General features: G+C 41.1%; 1 protein-coding gene across 1 annotated transcript; it reads left to right on the top strand.

Moving 5' to 3' along the window:
* The first annotated feature begins 267 nt into the window (after window positions 1–267).
* Window positions 268–2,666, top strand: LOC108831237 (probable xyloglucan endotransglucosylase/hydrolase protein 10). The gene is made up of 4 exons (XM_018604799.2): window positions 268–504; window positions 591–691; window positions 1,852–2,045; window positions 2,124–2,666. Exons 1-4 carry the CDS (start codon window positions 312–314, stop codon window positions 2,524–2,526), a joined length of 891 nt encoding a protein of 296 aa, XP_018460301.1. The 5' UTR covers window positions 268–311; the 3' UTR covers window positions 2,527–2,666.
* Window positions 2,667–18,281: the final 15,615 nt, after the last annotated feature.

The raw sequence follows: 18,281 nt of genomic DNA on the forward strand, positions 1-18,281 counted from the left end.
ATGATATAAAATCTGTTACTTCTAAAACTTTGTATTATTTAATCTATAATTTGAATCTGTACAATGCCCGCAAAGGATGCGTGACGGTTATCTAGTTGTAATGAAGTAAACAACAAAGTTATTCCTTTTTTTCCTTCAAAAACAAATCCTTCAAATATTCCCACGTCAGTATGTGTTCTCTTTGCTTCACCTCGAAGATATTCTTTGTATATGAACACAATCCATTTCAACCTCTTTTCATGAATATAATGTGTACATATACTGATGCATGATCAGCCGTCCAACCCAATCTCGTGCATTTTAATAATTTAATGACTTTCATTAAGCGGTCAAAATCATTTGTACTAGGTTTTTTAATCTCAAGTTTGCTACTACGGGTCTCAGAAGCGTACGTTGTTTCATCCGGAGATTTTAATAAGGATTTCCTCGTGACATGGTCTCCAACCAACGTTAACACCTCCAGCGATGGTCGATCAAGAACTCTTAAGCTTGATCATGAATCTGGTACATAATATGCTCATTTATCGTCACAAACTCTTTTTGACTTTTCCGTGATCCATAACATATTTCCATTTCATATGCATGCGTAGGTGCTTCCTTTTCTTCCATCAAGACATACTTGTTTGGGAAAATCGATATGAAGATCAAACTAATCCCTGGACCTTCTCAAGGAACCGTGGTTGCTTTTTATGTAAGAATCTCTCTCTCTCTCTCTCTCTCTCTCTCTCTCTCTCTCTCTCTCTCTCTCTCTCTCTCTCTCTCTCTCTCTCTCTCTCTCTCTCTCTCTTCTCATGTGTAGACCTGGTCCAGAGCATTAGCAAAAGAACAAAATTTAGGTTCACTCGATAAGATCGATAAGATGAACCTCTAGATTTACCCACCAATATGATTTAGTTATTTGAGATTTGATATCTCTTACAAAATAAAACTAAATAATAAGGATTTAATGAAATAAAATTATGTTTTAGATAAAAAAATAGTAGTAATTATCAACTTTTTTTTTAATATTGATAAATCTTTAGGCAAATACTAAACCCTAAACCTTAAATTCTATATACTAAACCCTAAACCCTAAATTATATATACTAAATCCTAAACCTTTGGGGAAAGCCTGAATCTTTGGAAAAATCCTATACCCTAAACAACTTAAATTTAAACCAAACCCTAAATCATAAACTAAATCCTAAGCCTTAAACCCTAAATCATGACCCTTAACACTAAATTCTAAATCCTAAATTCCAAAATGGTTTATAATTTAGAATTAAGGGTATAAGATTTAATATTTGTCTAAGAGTTTAGGGTTTAGGGTTTCGTGTTTAGAATTTAGGGTTTAATATTATGGTTTATGATTAAGGGTTTAGGGTTTCTTTAGGGTTTAGGATTAACAGTTTAGGGTATAAGATTTGTCCAAGGGTTCAAGCTTTCTCCAAGGGTTTAGAATTTAGTATTTAGTATTTAGAGTTTAGGGTTTAGTATTTGCCGACGGATTTATCAATATTAAAAAAATATATTTATTTTGATAATTGCTACTATTTTTTCTTTATCTAAAAACGTAATTTTATTTAACTAAATTTTTATTATTTGGTTTATTTTTCTTAAAAATATCAAATCTCAAATAACTAAATTTTATTGGTGGGTGAATATAGAGGTTCATCCAAGGAAGTGAAAACTCTTAGCAAAAATATATTTTCAGATTTTGGAAGAACTTTTAGGGTTTTCTCTTCATAAACAAAAAAAGGAACATATTAGAAGAGGCACAAGTTTGTCATGAGCATATATAGAAATGTTAAACCGCCAGCGTTAATCTCATAACGATAATCTTAGTGATTAATATTTGAAACATTTTATCAGATGTCGTCGGACCAGACAAACCGTGATGAGATAGACTTTGAATTCCTGGGAAACGTGAACGGGCAGGCTTATATTCTTCAGACAAATGTCTATGCCGATGGAGTTGACAATCGTGAAGAAAGGATCCATCTCTGGTTTGACCCAACCAAGGATTTTCACACCTACTCCATCTTGTGGAACGTTCACCAAATTGTGTAACATTTTTTAGCCAAAATCAATTTAACTACGTACTTTAAGAAGATCCGTAAATGATGTTTTGGGGGTGGTTTCAGGTTTATGGTGGATCAAATTCCGATAAGACTGTACAGAAACCACACAGAGAAAGGAGTTGCATATCCAAGGTTGCAACCTATGAGTATAAAGGTGAGTCTATGGAACGGTGAGAGCTGGGCTACAAGCGGCGGGCATGAGAAAGTTGATTGGTCAAAGGCTCCATTTGTGGCATCCTTTGGAGATTACAAGATAGATGCTTGTATTTGGAAAGGCAACCCAACATTGTGTAAAACAGAGAGCAATGAAAATTGGTGGAACAAAAATGAGTTCAGTTCTTTGACAAGAGTGCAAAAGAGATGGTTTAAATGGGTGAGCAAGTACCATTTGATTTATGATTATTGCCAAGATTATGCAAGGTTCCATAACAAGCTCCCCAAGGAATGTTCTCTTCCTAAATATTAGATATTGAATTTGCATTAATTAATTATGCTTTTTATATTCCAAGATTATATTCATTAATTAAGCTTTAATTTTATCTATTTTCCAAATGTGTTTGTTCTTCGTATGTTATAAATATTATATAAATACTGGTTTTCATGATATTATGCGACTTGATTCAATCAAAACACGTCGGAATCATGATTATATATCTTTGGTACCTTTGGCATAGAGGTAAATCTTGCTATTTGTTTTTTTAATTTAGGCCTCATAGGCTTCTCAATCTCTCGTAAATCATCGCACTTCTTTTTTTCACTGTCACTTAACAGTTGTTTTAAATAATTTTTGTAAGAAACTTTTTAACAACCTCGTATCAATCAAATTATCCTAAAAATGATTTTTATTCTTTTAAATAAGAAATTCAATTGTAGTACGTAGAAATCGAATCTACAGAGAATATGGACACACAATAAACTAACTCAATCGCAATTAAGCTAGGCTAATTATTTAATATGCAGTAAATAAAGTAAAGCCGGTCGAACAAGGTAGTTCTTCTTGTATTTTTGGTATTTTTTGTAGAATCGTTTTAGTATTACAGAACACTAGAAGACTTGAATCAAGAATAAGAAATCGAGGCTAAAAGAGATGTATTATTGAGTATATGATTCGGGACTACAATGTTTGGTGTATAAACCCTAGTTCTGGTCGCCTAAACTTTAATTTCTTAGCCTCTGAATGTCAATCTCTTGTTCTAGGGTTTGGGCTCCCCTTTTATAGATGTAGATTTCGGATGAAGTAGGGCCAATGTTAGTAAACCTGGGTTTTAAGTTTTTGGAACGCAAGATCCTTGCTCAGAACCCTGAAGTTCTAGCTTGGTTGAACCCGGAGGTTTCTGAACCGTTGAACCCTAAGGTTCTTAGGGCCTTGAACCTTGAAGTCCCTTACCTAGGCCCGAATGCCGTTTACTAAACTCGGAGGTTTATTCATTGAACCCTGAGGTCCTTGAGTACTGAGGTTTAATCTTTGAGTCCGGAGACTCTGATTAAACTCGGCTGATACCTCGAACCCGGAGGTTGATACCTTGAACCCAGAGGTCCTTAGTAAACCCGAAGGTTGGCAGTTGGACCTGGAGGACCTTGAACCTAGAGGTTCTTTTTTGAACCATGAGGTTCTTATTAGACCCAGAGGTCGTTAATCAGACTCGGAAGTCTTTGATAAACCTGTAGGTTTATTTTTTTGAACTCGGAGGCTCTTTATAGACCCGGAGGCCGTTTCGAACCCGAAGGCTCTTTATAGACCCAAAGGCCGTTTTGAACCCAGAGGCTCTTTATAGACCCGGAGGCTGTTTATAAACCCGGAGGTTGTTTTCATCGAGATCGTATTCTGCACCCCCATGGGTGGGCCACTACTGATCTCGAATTAAGGATTCGTACTCTACCACCCGGAGGTATATGTCACTCTCGAGATCATGTAATGATGCACTCTACCTTTCTGTAGAAAGGCCACTCTCAAGCTTAATGGCACTGGCGTGGGCCTACCTCTCGAGGTGACGTCACGCTAGACGCACTACTTTCCACGTCTGAATAAGCATTTATAAATAGAGGTACTCCCGGGTTTTCGCACTGTTTGCTCCCTGCATATCAGCCGTCAACATCTGATTACAGTACTTTGCAATTGTACGTCATGCTCCCCTGCATTTTATGTAGCTCGTGACGTCTTAATGCAAGGTTTGGTGGCACTAGTACGTGTGGTCCCGACGTAAGTTTCTGGCTCGTGGCCTTTACACTGGGACGGAGGTGTAGACAGCCTAATAGAGTTAATCAGACCCGTTCCTTGTATGCCATACATCCAATATTGTCATGTGAATAATATCACAAAGACATAGGGTTCGCCAGGATTGGAGGTCCCTTGGGGCCTGATCCAGCTAGTATGCCCCTTTAAGTACAGTGGAGTTCCTGTAACTCCTTTAGCCGTAGCTAATAATACATTTTATAAGCTTATTCCGGAGACGTTATAGCATACATATGAGTAGGAAACCAGTGTACTTAAATATATATTATTAGTAGTATAATAGTAGAAAGCTTGATCCGGAGATCTTACTTTAGAAGTGATAGAATTTGAGATGCAGGGCGTTCCAGCAGTTAGGTTGAACCTTGCCGATACTGTCTTGCAGCTTATAGGCTCCTGCCCCCTGCACGTCAATTACCTTGTAAGGACCCTCCCATCCGGGGGAGAGTTTTCCTGCTAATTTGTCCCTGGTATGGTCATAGACTCGCCTTAGGACCCAGTCTCTTATCTAGAAGGTCTTGGATCTGACCTTTTTGTTATAGCTCCTGGCTACTTTCATTTGATAGGACGCGTTTCTAAGGTGGACCGTCTCTCTCTTTTCATCGAGTAGGTCCAGGCTCAGGGACATCAGCTCGTCGTTCTCCTCTTGGGAGAGGAATTCGGAGACCGTGGTCTTGACATGTACCTCTGTGGGTATCACAGATTCCGTACCCTAGACGAGTGAGAAAGGAGTCTATTGGGTGGCCGTTTTCGGCGTAGTCCGTTAGGTCCAGAGTATTCCATGTAGCCCTTCTGCCCATCGCCCATGGGTGTTTTCTATGCGCTTCTTGAGCATGTTTAATACTGTCTTATTAGTGGACTCTTCTTGCCCGTTCGATTGAGGATGTCGTGGTGCTGAGAAGGAGAGCTTGAGATTCTAGTCCTTGCAAAACTGATATCACTCAAATTACCCTAAGGAGTGATTTTTACTCTCATCAAAAGAGGTCAATTGTAGTACTTAGGGATCGAATCCACAGGGAGCTAGGGCATACACTAGATCTAAAGTTATATGATTAAGCTAGGCTAACAGATTATGAAAACAGTAAATAAATAAATAAGCAGTAAATAAGCAGTAAACAAGTTGAACAAGACAATTATTCAACAAGGCAGGGAGTTGTTTGATGGAAGGATGGTTGCTAGATCTAGGATTTCTATTCAGGTTATCAGGATTATAAAGGTATGAATGCCTATATGAGATGCTTGCATGATATTAAAGAAGCCAACTAAACAATAGCCCAACTATCGTTGTGACAATCTAATCACTAGAACCGATGAACACACCCATGGCGAGTCATAGATTAGGGCATCGATCGACTTGCTGTCGCATGTATCGATCGACTTGTTGTCGCATGTATCGATCGATATGCTGTCGCATGTATCGATTGTCATGTACCCCGCGTCTATCGATCGATTATTCTATAGGAGCATCAGTCGATGCGCTACTAGTAAGCTTTATGCGTGTAGGTTGAATACAGTTCACCAAGCAATCACCCATTCAGCTGTCGCTTGTTCCAAGTGAATTGCTGGCTCAGAGAAGATAGATCCAAGGATTTGTATTTTTTTATTCATGTGTAGGTTATCTACTCATACACAAGCATTATGCATGATCTTCTAAGATGAATATGACATGCTCAGAGATTCATATTTGGGGCTAATCCCACATAACCTATCTGAACCCTAAACCTAACAGGTGGATCTATTCAGACATGAAGTTTGTCACAAAACTCATAGATGAATAGATATGAAATTGCATAAAAATATAAAACCAAAACCAATGGAGTTCCAGGAGGAATCTGAAGGAGTTCTTCCCTTCTCTCCTAACCAAGAACAATAGAATAATGAAGCAAAAAGAGGGTAGCCGTCAACAATAGCTTAGAAAACACATAAATAGGATTTCTGGTCGTCCAGGTGCATATTGGTAATTGTGGTTGCTTCTGGGCTTCAGTCGGTCATTAAACATAATCAGCCCGCATTCTGGCTTCCATATCGACCGATATGCAGTGTGCAGCATCGATCGATATGCATTCCTCTTCCCGACAGCTTCCTCTTGCGAGGCAGACTAACCACTCTTCAGTAAAACGGGCATAACTTCCTATCTAACCGTTTGATGGACCTCAAACCGGTGGCATTGGAAAACTAACTCAAAGATCAATCGCACCGTGGGAAGGTCTCCATCCATAGCTAAACATTTGACACGTCTGTGCAGTTCTGCACCAAAAGGCTCCAAAAGACACCAAAATCACCACTTTCCTCTCAAACGCCCCTGAATATGTAAATACTCTAAATAGACTCTATATTGTAGTAAATAGTATCTAAAACACTTATATACCATGGGTAAAATCGGGTCAAAATCAGGGTATATCAAAAACTTTCTGAAGTTGCAGCATGTGAACTGGGGTCCGTTTTCGGTGACAATTTCGTGAGGGGTTCCGAAGCGTGTGATCACGTTTGTCCATAGGAATTTCCTGATTTGGAGATCTGTGGGAACCGAAATTCGCACCGTCAATATTTCGTATAAATAAGGAAACTAGGAAAACCCTAATTTCCCAGAGGTTCCGGATTTCTGAGAAACCACACGTCAAGCAATCAGAACAAGACAATAAACGAGAAATAAAGTAAAAATCGTAAAAAGAGTGCAAGAAAGGGTTTTATTCCGAATCCGTGTTTGAGCGTAACAACAACAAGGTAACGTGCTTCGGCTACGAGAGCTGTCGGTGAGATCCCTAGTCTAATACCCGAAGGTGGCTAAACCTAATTGAGTCGCAGCTCAAATAACAAAAACGGAAAGTTGCCTAAAATGCTCTAAATGCTAAGTTTGCTCTGAAAGATGTCTCTCCCTATGCCTCTCACCTTGAACTCCTTATATACTCCCTCCAAAGATGTCTCCTTCACTTCTTTCACACCTCTTCACTTTTCTTTCTCCCAAATTCTCTCTCAAGATGTCTTCCTCTCAAGATGGCAAGAAGAACTCAGATGTTGAGATGGCTGAAGCTCTGCTGACTCCGGTCGTCGAGCCTACTCCCGAGCCTACTTGCGTCGCCGGCTTCCTTTTGTCACGTGAGAAGATGGCTCGTCGCAAGGCCGAAAAGGAAATCATCCGTGCCATCGAAGAGAACCCACCCTCTCCTGCCGCAGTGGACGCCCCAGCTTCCGGTTCCGAGGTCCCAATCCTTCCTGAGGTCGGAGAGCATTCTGAGATGTAATCTCTAGGAGTTCCGCCCTAGGCCTCAGGGTCGTTGTCAGTTCCGATCATCGTCGATGACAAGGAGGAGGCTATCGAGCCAGTACCTCCAGTAAAGAGGAAGATCGTTTTGGCATTGCGTGCAGCTAGTGCTGCTCCAGTTGCTTCTGCTTGGTCTCGGAAGAGGAAGTGTGCGGCGCCTGCCGAAGGAGGTCCTTCGTTGCCGGAGGGATTACGTATTGCACCTGTGCTCCGCGGAAAGGTACGTTGTCTAGATTTTAACTTATCCTTCCGTTTCGGTTTTATGCTTGTTAACACGACTTTTCCCTCCGCAGTTCATATCTCTGATCGACGGGATGATTGGAGACTGCATCACCGAAACCGCTCGTCTTGCCAGGGAGCTCGGAGAAGCGCAGGGCCATATATCCGAGATCCAGGGTACAATGACGGCGCTGGCGGATTCCTGCACTGCTAAGGTGTCTAGGCTTGAGGGGCAGGTTGGCGAGCTCGAGAGAGATCTTGGGAAAACAGCGAGTGCTTTGATCAAGGAGAAGAATACCAGGAAGGCTAAGGCTTCGGAGGTTCGTCGACTTCAGCGTCAGATCAAGACCAGCGAGGACTTGATGCGTCGAAGTACTGATGATGCCATGGTGCTTAGCGTGCCGGGTTCCAGTCCCGTTTAACGGGCTTCGCTGAGATCCTGAGCTCCTTAGAGCTCGTTTACCGCAGGGATCTGATCTCGGCAAGCATCGATGGCGGGATGGAGGTTGTCCGTGCGCTCAAAGACGACCCTTCTTTGTCTCTTCAGTCCGAGGAGGATAGCTTATCGGCCCGTAGGGCCAAGTTAGGATCCGTGGATAGGGACTTCGAGCTTCTGCTGTCCGATCTGCGATCCAAGTGCGATATGGAGCGATCTGCAGAGGATCCCGAGAAGCCCGGTTTGGCAACTGGAGAGGACGGCGATGACGCGGCCCCGAGCGAGGCAGGTGAAGGAGACGTCTAGGTTTAAGGTTATGGTCTTTGGTTCAAGTATTTTCTGAGTTTGAGTTTGTTCCGGCCTTTAAAGGCCGTGTTTTTATTTTCAGGACTGGCCACTTGTGGCTTCGAATCCCTACCGCATTGCGGTTTTTAATTAATGAAATTTAGATTTGTGTATTTATGAGAACTTCTGTATATCGAAGTTTGAGGGACGGGGTATGAGTTGTCGTCTCATTCCTGCCTCTCAGATGATCACCGTATCCATCGAGTGTACAAAGCGAGATTTTTCGCGGTTTATGAATTTACGCGAAGGTTCGTAGAACGGACAGACTGATGTGAAGAGACAAATTTTGGGATCTCGTATCGGGCATCGATACTATGCCTATGAGATGTTAAGTACCAGCAAGGCTGGGTTTAGGGCAAGACCTAGGTTTACTGTCGGACTGAGGCTTTGCGATGACAAATCGGCTTTCGTTTTGTCTGTTTGCGATTTTAACCTGACTCGTACCGTTTTAAAATCAGCAAAGTGTTATCGGCTTATATGATTTGTCTGGGTACGAATCGAAGCTACTTCCTTTACGAAGCGCTTAGACGAAATTACGGTTTTCTTGTATAGCACGCTATGTTATCCTTGTCGGATGTAAGAGAGCCTACCCTCAGGTGGCTTGTCTGTTTAGGACGTTAGAGTTCGTTTGTTGTGATCAGCAACAACGACATGATGCCGTTTTGTAGGCGTTTTAAAAGTTTTGTCTGAGAAAAAATTATTCGGGCATGAAGCGACGTCTCGCAGTGCGGTGAATGGATTTTTCTTATGCCATAAAAGAGTTACAGGCTTTTGGATAGCGTAGTTATACCGCGAATTGTCTTCGGGTGATAATTTTCTAGATGTGATAATTGTTTTGGTGGATGATGGATCCATTGTTTGTTTGCGAAGAGTTTCAAAAATTCGGAGTCTTTGTTTGTAAGGACTTTCGAAAATTCGGGCTCTGATGTGCCCTTTATCATAGGGGTGGGCAGTTTACCCGATATCCGAAGTGGCACCCGAACCCGATCCGAAAAACCCGAACCGAAATCCGAACCGAAGTAGCAAAATACCCGAATGGATATTAAGTTAGGAGAGATTGGATATCCGAACCCGAACGAGTAATACCCGAACCCGAATGGATATCCGAAGATAACCGAACATATGTATATTTACCTTTATTTTTTCTAGTTTACATCGCTCATTTTATTTAAAATATTTAAATTGATGTTACACATACTTTAAGAAAATATAGTATATATATATATATATATATATATATATATATATATATATATATATATATATATATATATATATATATATAATTATGAAAAAAATAATTTGATATTCATTTAAAATGCATGTCAAATTTTTTATTTCATGTATTAACAAAAGTTACATCCAAAGTTTAAAAACAATAGCCAAATTAATATTTTTATTTTTGAAATGTTATATCCAAATCTATTAATCACTCAATCTATAAAAAAATAGAAAAATCAGTTAAGTGAAATCTATATTTTTAAATACAAGAAACTTTTAAAAATTGAAAATTTTATTTTTATTTCTTCTAAAATTTAAATATCCGAACCCGATCCAAAATAACCGAACCCGAACTAAAAATACCCGAACCCGACCCGAAGTACAGAAATACCCGAACGGGTTTTATATCCCTATACCGAAATACCCAAAAATCCGAAATACCCGATCCGAACCCGAACGGGTACCCGAAGAAACAAATCAAGAAAGTTTGGCTTTTGGGCTTGAGTTTTAAACGAGATGGGCTTGACGATTTATGAAAATATGTTTATGAACATGCTTCAGCCCAAAGAAAGAAAGGTCCAACAAGAAACGAGAAGGTATGGTCAAATAATATATCAATCTGACGGCAATCCAGCCCGTCGACCATGCAAAAGGACGAGATCAGCCGAAGAGTTTTTGATAGTGCTCAAATTATCCAGTATAGCTTACTCTCTCAAATAAGAGGTACAGCTGTAGTACTTAGGGATCGAATCACGAGAAGCTAGGGAACCAATTAAATCTAATTAATTAATCAATCCTAGGTGAAGTTGGTTTTAATGATGAAAATGTAAATAACAATTCCTAAAATGAGCAAGGTAGTTGCTCTAACTAACAATATGATGGGTGTTTCAATGAAATGAAGAGTGCTAGACTTAGGGCTTTTATTCAGGAATGGAGATTATAATATCTATAAATGCCTAACAAATTGCTTGCATGATACTATAGAACTCAGTCGCTTAACTCTCAGTGATGAATCACTGGTTAAATAATCTAGATCTCTGGCCTCAATTGTCGTATGTTGACACAGAAAAAAAGTCGATCGATATCCTTTAGAGATATCGAGCGATACACCTTTCGCTCGGTGATCGATTCACCTGTCGGGATATCGATCGACGGCTTCTAGATATGCCTAGGCGCAAGCCGATAATGAACACTAGATCTCAAGGAGGGCGGTTAGCTCTTCTCCAAGGAGATACTAGTTCAAACAGATAATTCAAGATATCAAAGATCCTAGTGATCTATATTCTAGTTAGCTACTCTAGAACAAGCTTAGGGTGCAATCTATTTGATGAATATCACAACTTAGCAATTATAGTTTGGGGCTAATCCCACAAACCTATTTAAACCCTAGATCTAACAAGTAAACTACTCAGACATAGCTAAGCAATTCATAACAATAGATAGATGAAAGAATTGCATAGATAGATGAAAGTAGAATAACAAATGGAGTTCATAAATCTCTCCAATCTCTCAAAACATGTAAAACTCTAGTCTCTCTCTCACACTCTCTGCTTTGTCTTTCAAGACTTGCTTTTCTTAGACTCTTCAAAGCTTACCGTCAAAAACACTTAGCATGAATATTTAAGCATTTCCATTAGGTTAAAAACTAGTCAGGGTCAATCTCGTAATTTGGTGAAGTCTTGGTGAAGTAGTCGGCTAAACCATTTCGTCCTCGATATCGATCGACAACACAAGATGTGTTTCGATCGATTATAATCTTCTAGTACGTGGGTCTTCTCAGCTACATCGATCGACAACTCTGCATGAGTATCGATCGATTCTTATCACAATGTTGACTTCCGACTTGGTCTTGAATGGTCAACTCAGGTGTATCATCTCTTGTACTCCAAAATTCTCCAAAACATCACTTTATCATGAAACGCTCCTGAACCTGAAAACATACCGAACAGGCTAGAAAACTCATTAGTTATATAATAAAATAGTAGTATACCATGGTAGAAAACGGGTGAAATCCATGGTATATCAACTCCCCCAGACTTACTCCTTTGCTTGTCCTCAAGCAAAAACAGTAGTCTTTGGGAAAGGTTTGAAAACAGTAGGAACTCAAAGATTCAAAATATTGAAGTTCATTATTCCTTATCACAGAAGTTCATTATTCCTTATCCTAGCTTAGCAACCAAATTCATATAGTCAACAACTTAGCAAATCTTATCTGACATTCCCCTCATTTCTTAACATAAAATAAAAGTGCAGGCTTTACCTTGGGAGTATCGATCAAAGGACACATGGATTCAACTCAAACAAGTATCTGAACACACATGTAGTCTTCTCTGATCCCTTTCTCCCCTCATCTCTCTTCTCTGAATCTCTTATTAGTTTTAATTTCAATAGGTTTCGATGCCACAACGGTCATCTAGTCCATCTCATTGACCTTTGCATTTGTAACTCATACATTTTTGACAAAGTGTAGCGAATAATGGGGTCTCTGGTAATTTACCTATCCCTCGTTTCCACAATGTGTGATCATCCTTGAGATTTAGAATACTAGGGTCGCAGGAGACACTCCTACTCCTCTGGTTCTCAAGAAATCATTTCAATCCTTTATAACATAAAACTTCGATCTTTGAGATGCCGAAGAGAGAGAATGAAGGGAACCAGAAACACACAAACTTTTTTTTACCTTCCAGACCTGTAAGAGGATTCCGATCCAGTGATTTCCAAGCCCCAAGACAAGCAAATAAAGTCAGTATTAGTGTTGGAGGTCAGCTTTGGTTCCTTCAAACAATCTCAGCTAGTGTAAATAGGTGATAGGTTTATCCACTTTAGCATCTTTAGTACTATCTGTAATCAGTAAATCTAGAATGGTGCTAAAGAGTGGTCAGACAATCAAATATAAATCTATATCAATGTTCCTATTTAATACTTATGTGAAAAGTAATTTTGAAAAACATTTTAAATAAAAACCAAAATAAAAACACATATTAGTAAACTCTCCCCCCCCCCAGACTTAAATTACACTGTCCCAGTGTAACACAACAGGAGTGAGGTAAATAAATAAGTAATAATAAATATAACAAGATAGAACGACTAAATCTGACCGACATGGAGTCGATCGATTCGTAGGGGTGTACGTCGATCGTTAGTGATGGTCGTGTGGTGTCGAGCGATGTGAATGGTACGTGTCGGTCGATGGAATCATCATTCTACTTGGATCTTTAAAAACTGCAAAAACAAATCCAAAAAATAAAAGTAAAAATGTAAAAATAACTTAAAAAGGAAATAAAACATAATAGTAGGTTGCCTCCCACTCAGCGCTTTGTTATAGTCATTTAGCTTGACTTTGGTGGGTGTGTGACTCATGGGGTGCAGTGGGGGTTGTTGTTTGCTGGTGGGCAAACATTTCCCTCTTCTTTGGACTCAGTAGCAGTGAATCTTCTTGTGGCATCATCTGATCTTGTCCATCTAGGATGTATCTTTGCTAAATCTGCTTTGATGACTTGCAACCTTCTGTCTAAATCTTCCATGTCGAACTGATGTTGATAGAAATCAAATGTTGAATGCTCTGACAGTTCTTCATTTTGTGCTGTGTCGGGCTGGTCATGAATCTGCTGATCTTGGTCTGCCAAGGACTCGGTGTCGAGCGATGCTACAACTTGTGCGTCGGTCGTTTCGCTGGGCGTTATGTCGGTCGATCCAGTGTCAACTGTGTCGATCGATTCTGATGGTTGTCCTTGGTATTCAAGAATTTTCTGCATATTGAGTATTTCATTCTTCAATAGACCAGTAACTCTGCAAAGGTTGGTCACTCTTTCGTTGACAGTGGCGTTAATGTCATCACAGTTCCCGTTTAGTCTCCTCTCCATAGCATTCATAGCTTCGTATAGCTCATGTTTGATCTGATCAACTTCTGCTGCTGTGCAAGCTCTCTTCGCTGGTGGTGGCTCGATGTCGCGTTTCTGTCACTAAGACCAATATGATCTTGAACTATGCCGATGTCTTGTTGCAACTCGTTCAACTATTGTGACAGAGTATCCAGGTATCGCATGATATGTAAACTGAAGTGATCGTGCTTTTCCTCGTATGATGTCATCCTATCCTCCATTGCTGCGAACCTTGTGTCCATCGATGGTGAAGACTGTGTGTCGATCGACGGGAAAGTAGCATTCTGAGTCTGATCTTTCTTGCGAATTGATGCTAAATCTTTCTGTAGAAGATCGATCCTCTTGCTTAACCATTCGACATTGTTGTTGAGAGGGTTGTAGACGTCTCCAATCCGTGTATTGATGTAAGCAACCTCCCATTCATCTCTTTTAGGAGATGAACATTCTGGTCGATCCTTAGATGTAGTCTTGCCGATGTAGATCGATGGTACAGGTACTGTGTCGATCGATACAGGTGGCGTAGCTTCCTTCTCAAGCATGGTTAATATGTTCCCAATCTCCATTCTTATCTCAGCCATATCACTTTGGAATTCCTTGTAGCTGATATCCAAAGGCTGGAAAGTATCTTCCACCAATGTGCGAAAATCTGCCTTAAAGTGTGCCTGAGCTCTCCATACATCAGTCACCATGTCATCTATCTCCTCTCTACTGTAGGGTACTGGTGGTGGTCTGTATGCATGGTAAGGGTGTGTGTGTTCTGGAAGGCGTAAGCCACCTTTGTGGAAAAGGGATGCTCTTTCCAGAATTCTCCTTATGTGTTACTTGGTAATAGGGATGATTTCACCATCAACTCCCCTTGCATGTCCAAACTCATCTCTGTGGACACCAAATTCATCCTTTGCTTCCCATCTGAATCTTCTGGATCCATCGGTGTTAAAGGCACGTCGTCCAAGCTCAATACGTCTGTCGGGTGATCTGACTCTTGCTCTGTCGATCAATCTGGGATACCCGCCGTCGATCGATGGTGAACCCCTAGGTTAACCGACGCTTTGAGGAACTGTATCCTCTCCCATGGTGACGTGGTGGTTGTCCTGGATGTGAGCTAAGATGTATGGATGGCCACGTTGCTGTGTGAACAGGTTCTCTGGTCCATTGGCAACTTGAAGGATGTCTGCTATGTCTTCTTTGGTTATGTGCAGAACTCTTCCATCCATTGCTCTTGCAAAGCCATCTGTGTCCCTGAAAATACCAAATTCATCAGGTGTTAGTGAAACATTCCTGATATCATATGGTTCATGAAATCGAGATTGAGCTCTGGTAAAGGCGTCGATCGATGGTGCAGTGGTGGTGACGATCGATGGTGATCGTCTAGCTGCATGGTTGGATCGATTGTTCATGGTGTTGCAGTCCTCCATTGTTAAGTTCCTAATTGCTGGAAGCTGCTGGGTATAAGGTGTTGAGGTTTGAATTTACGTGGCTGGTGTTGTTAACCTTATATACCCATGTGTTGTCCTAATCGGTGAAATTCCGATTTTGTCCTTTAACTCGTCCGGGTCAATATCGATCGATGTGATGCTGGCGATGTCGATCGATGGACGATGTCGTTTTGCTGGATGTAGTAGATAATCGATCGATGGTGGACGCTGGATGTCGATCGATTTTGGGAATCGATTTGCAAATCTATCATTCTCCAAGTAGTTTTCCCAAGCTCTCTCTTCCCAATAATTTTCATCATATTCTTCACTGTGGGAAGTTCTGGCTATATCTACTGCAAAACTCTCATGAAATCCGCTATCTGCCCAACTCCTTACTGAGTAATCATCTTCTTTTCTGCTGGATGGTATGGCGAAATTCGGGTAGCAATGATCTGGTAGATTGAGTTCATCATCTGGTGGGCTTCTGTCGATCGATAATCCATGTTTGGTGTCGATCTCCTCTGACTTGCTGGTGTCGATCGATGATGTTAAGGTGTTGTCGATCGATCCCGAGTACTATGTCTCGTACTCGACTTCACAATGACAAACTGCAATGATACCAAGATCATCTTCTTTTACTACGGTTTTGGCTGGTGGTTTGCCAAGTTTGACAGGATCGTAGTGGATATCTGGATCTATCATAGTCAAGCACATCCTGTTGGTATTCATGTCACATATAGCTCCTACTGTAGCCATAAATGCTCTTCCAAGTAAGAGGGAAGAGTTCCAATTTAACTTGATGTCTAGGACATGAAAATCCACAGGGACAATAGCATTACCAATATGTACTTCCAGGTCTCTGATCAAGCCTCCATAATTTTTCTGAGTGTAATACACAAATATAAAGATCTCTGGTGAAGGTTCTACTTGCAAACCCAGATGGTCTGCCATGACCTTTGGTAAGATGCTGACTGATGAACCAATGTCACATAGTGCATGAGGAAATTCAATCTCTTGTACTACACATGGTATTTCAAACTTCCTGGGATCACTCTTCTTCTTCTTCAAAGTAATCCTTTTACTCATATCTTCTCTGACATTGTCAAATCTTCTTCTAATGTCATTTTCAGTCTCCCTTATTTCTCTAAAGAACATCCACAATGTACTTGTGAAGTAAACCTCCTCAAAGGGTTTCTCTAGTGGGATTCTGATAACTCTCTTAGTGAAACCATCAATCTCCTTCTCATTAGCTTCCCTCTTAAGGTTCTTAGGAATTTTCTCCTTTCTACTCCTTAGCCTTCTTCCTTCAGTTCCCTCTGATGTAGGTGTAGTATCTGAAGGGTTACTAGTAGTCTCTGCAGGGTTAGCTTGTGGTTTCGGTGTGGGTCGGAGTGCATTAATTTGGTTGCTGTCAATCGATGGTAGTTGCACTCGGTATGTGAGAGGTGCGTGTCGATCGATAGGTGGAGTAAAGGGTCAATCGATATGTGTCTCATCTTTGTGTCGATCGATGAGTGGCTCGTCTCGTCGGTCGATATCTTCGTAGGTGTGGGTGGGTGGGTGAGGATGCGAAGCCGTGAATTCAGCATGTGTCAAGATCCTAACCGTGTTGCAATCTGCAGGCGTATCCGGAAATGACATCGTTGATGTCAATCGATGCGGACTAGTTGGTGTCGATCGACACCATTGTGATCCTCCGAAACTTAGTGAACTTTCCACTTCAAAGTCTCCTTCTTGTAGCTTCTCATGCTTCACCACTTGCCAGCAATCATCATCTATAATGGCATTCACGTGGTGTTTCCTTCTTCTTTCTCCTACTTCCTTAGAAGTCCCAATTCTCCTGATAGGGTCTTCAGTCTGAACAATTTGTGTCTCAAGTTTCTTAACTTGAGTGCAAATGGTGTCTATCCTTGTGGTCAGATTGTTGAAGACAGAGTCAATCTTCCCATTGAAGTCTACTGTACGCTTCTGCTGTCCTTCTAGAACTCTATCAATCATGGCATCAAACTTACTCTCCTGGGTGGGTGGTGGTGGGTTTTGGTAAGCTGAGTTGCCGTAGTTCCTGGTGTTGGTGAAGGGTTTCTGATACTGTGAACTCTGGTTGTAGTTACTCTTCTGACCACTGCCAAAAAAGTTTCTGTTTCCACTCTGGTTTCCATATCTCTGAAATCCAGTACCTCCAATGTAGTTCACACCTTCTTCTGTATCATTTTCTAGCCTCTCCTTCTTCAGTTGAGCAGACTGGCTGCCCCAGAAATGCATGTAAAGCATCTATCTTGGCTCTGACTTCATTCATCTGGTCTTCCCCGATGGCTGCAACCGATTTCTTCTTGCCAGAGTCAGTGTTCTTGGTGCTGCTGCTGTTGGCTAGGTTCTCAATAAGTCAGAGGCAGTATCAAGAGCCATCTGACACCTCAAGGCGATAACTCTATAGAAAGTACTTAGCAGTTGTACTTCATTGAATCCATGGTGTGGACAGTCTCGCCGGAAGAACATAAATCTGATCCACGCGTCTTTAAAAGTCTCACCGGGCTTTTGCGCGAAAGTGGCAATTTTGTTCCTTAAGTCTTCAGCGCGTGCCTCATCAAAGAAATTACGCAGGAAGCCATTTTTGATGTCGGCCCAGGATGTCAGTGATCCTGTAGGTAGCTGCTTGAGCCAGTGTGAAGCTTCTCCAATCAGTGAGTATTTGAAGAGCTTGCAGAGTAGGTAGTCCTCAGGGACTCCATCCATACGAATAGCAGCGATAATATCCTCGAACCTCTCCAGATGGACCATATGATGCTCGCGTGATAACCTATAATAAGGTATCTGAGACACGAGAGAGTAGTACTGAGGCTTGAGCTCGAAGTTCGGCTTCTGAATCTCTGGAAGTCGAATAGCTGATCTGTTGGTGTAGTACTCGTCTGGACGATTGTAGTCTGCCAAGGATCGTGTTTGAGCTTCTCCTATAGCCTCAGCTTCAGGATCAGGGATTATGTTTCCCTGTGCATCTAGCTTCTGACATGTTGCATTACGCAGATGACCATCTTGGTCATACAGGTTTCCATTCTGGTCCTGCCTGAGAATAACAATCGCAACAATGCTTCGTAGTTAAGTATCGATCGATGTACGGTGAGTAGTATCGAACGATGTGGATCGGCGAACGGTATCGGTCGACGGTTCTGTCTGAGTGTCGGTCGACGGTTGAACGTGAATATCGGTCGACGGTA

Source organism: Raphanus sativus, chromosome 6, assembly GCF_000801105.2.
Source record: "Raphanus sativus cultivar WK10039 chromosome 6, ASM80110v3, whole genome shotgun sequence".
NCBI classification, from domain to species: Eukaryota; Viridiplantae; Streptophyta; class Magnoliopsida; order Brassicales; family Brassicaceae; genus Raphanus; species Raphanus sativus.

Bases quoted from the DNA above. Each gene is read 5' to 3' on its own strand.
- LOC108831237 (XM_018604799.2), top strand. From the start codon at position 312: ATGACTTTCATTAAGCGGTCAAAATCATTTGTACTAGGTTTTTTAATC. The intron at 692-1,851 runs GTAAGAATCTCT...ACATTTTATCAG, and splicing joins GAACCGTGGTTGCTTTTTAT to ATGTCGTCGGACCAGACAAA. The intron at 2,046-2,123 runs GTAACATTTTTT...GGGTGGTTTCAG, and splicing joins TGGAACGTTCACCAAATTGT to GTTTATGGTGGATCAAATTC.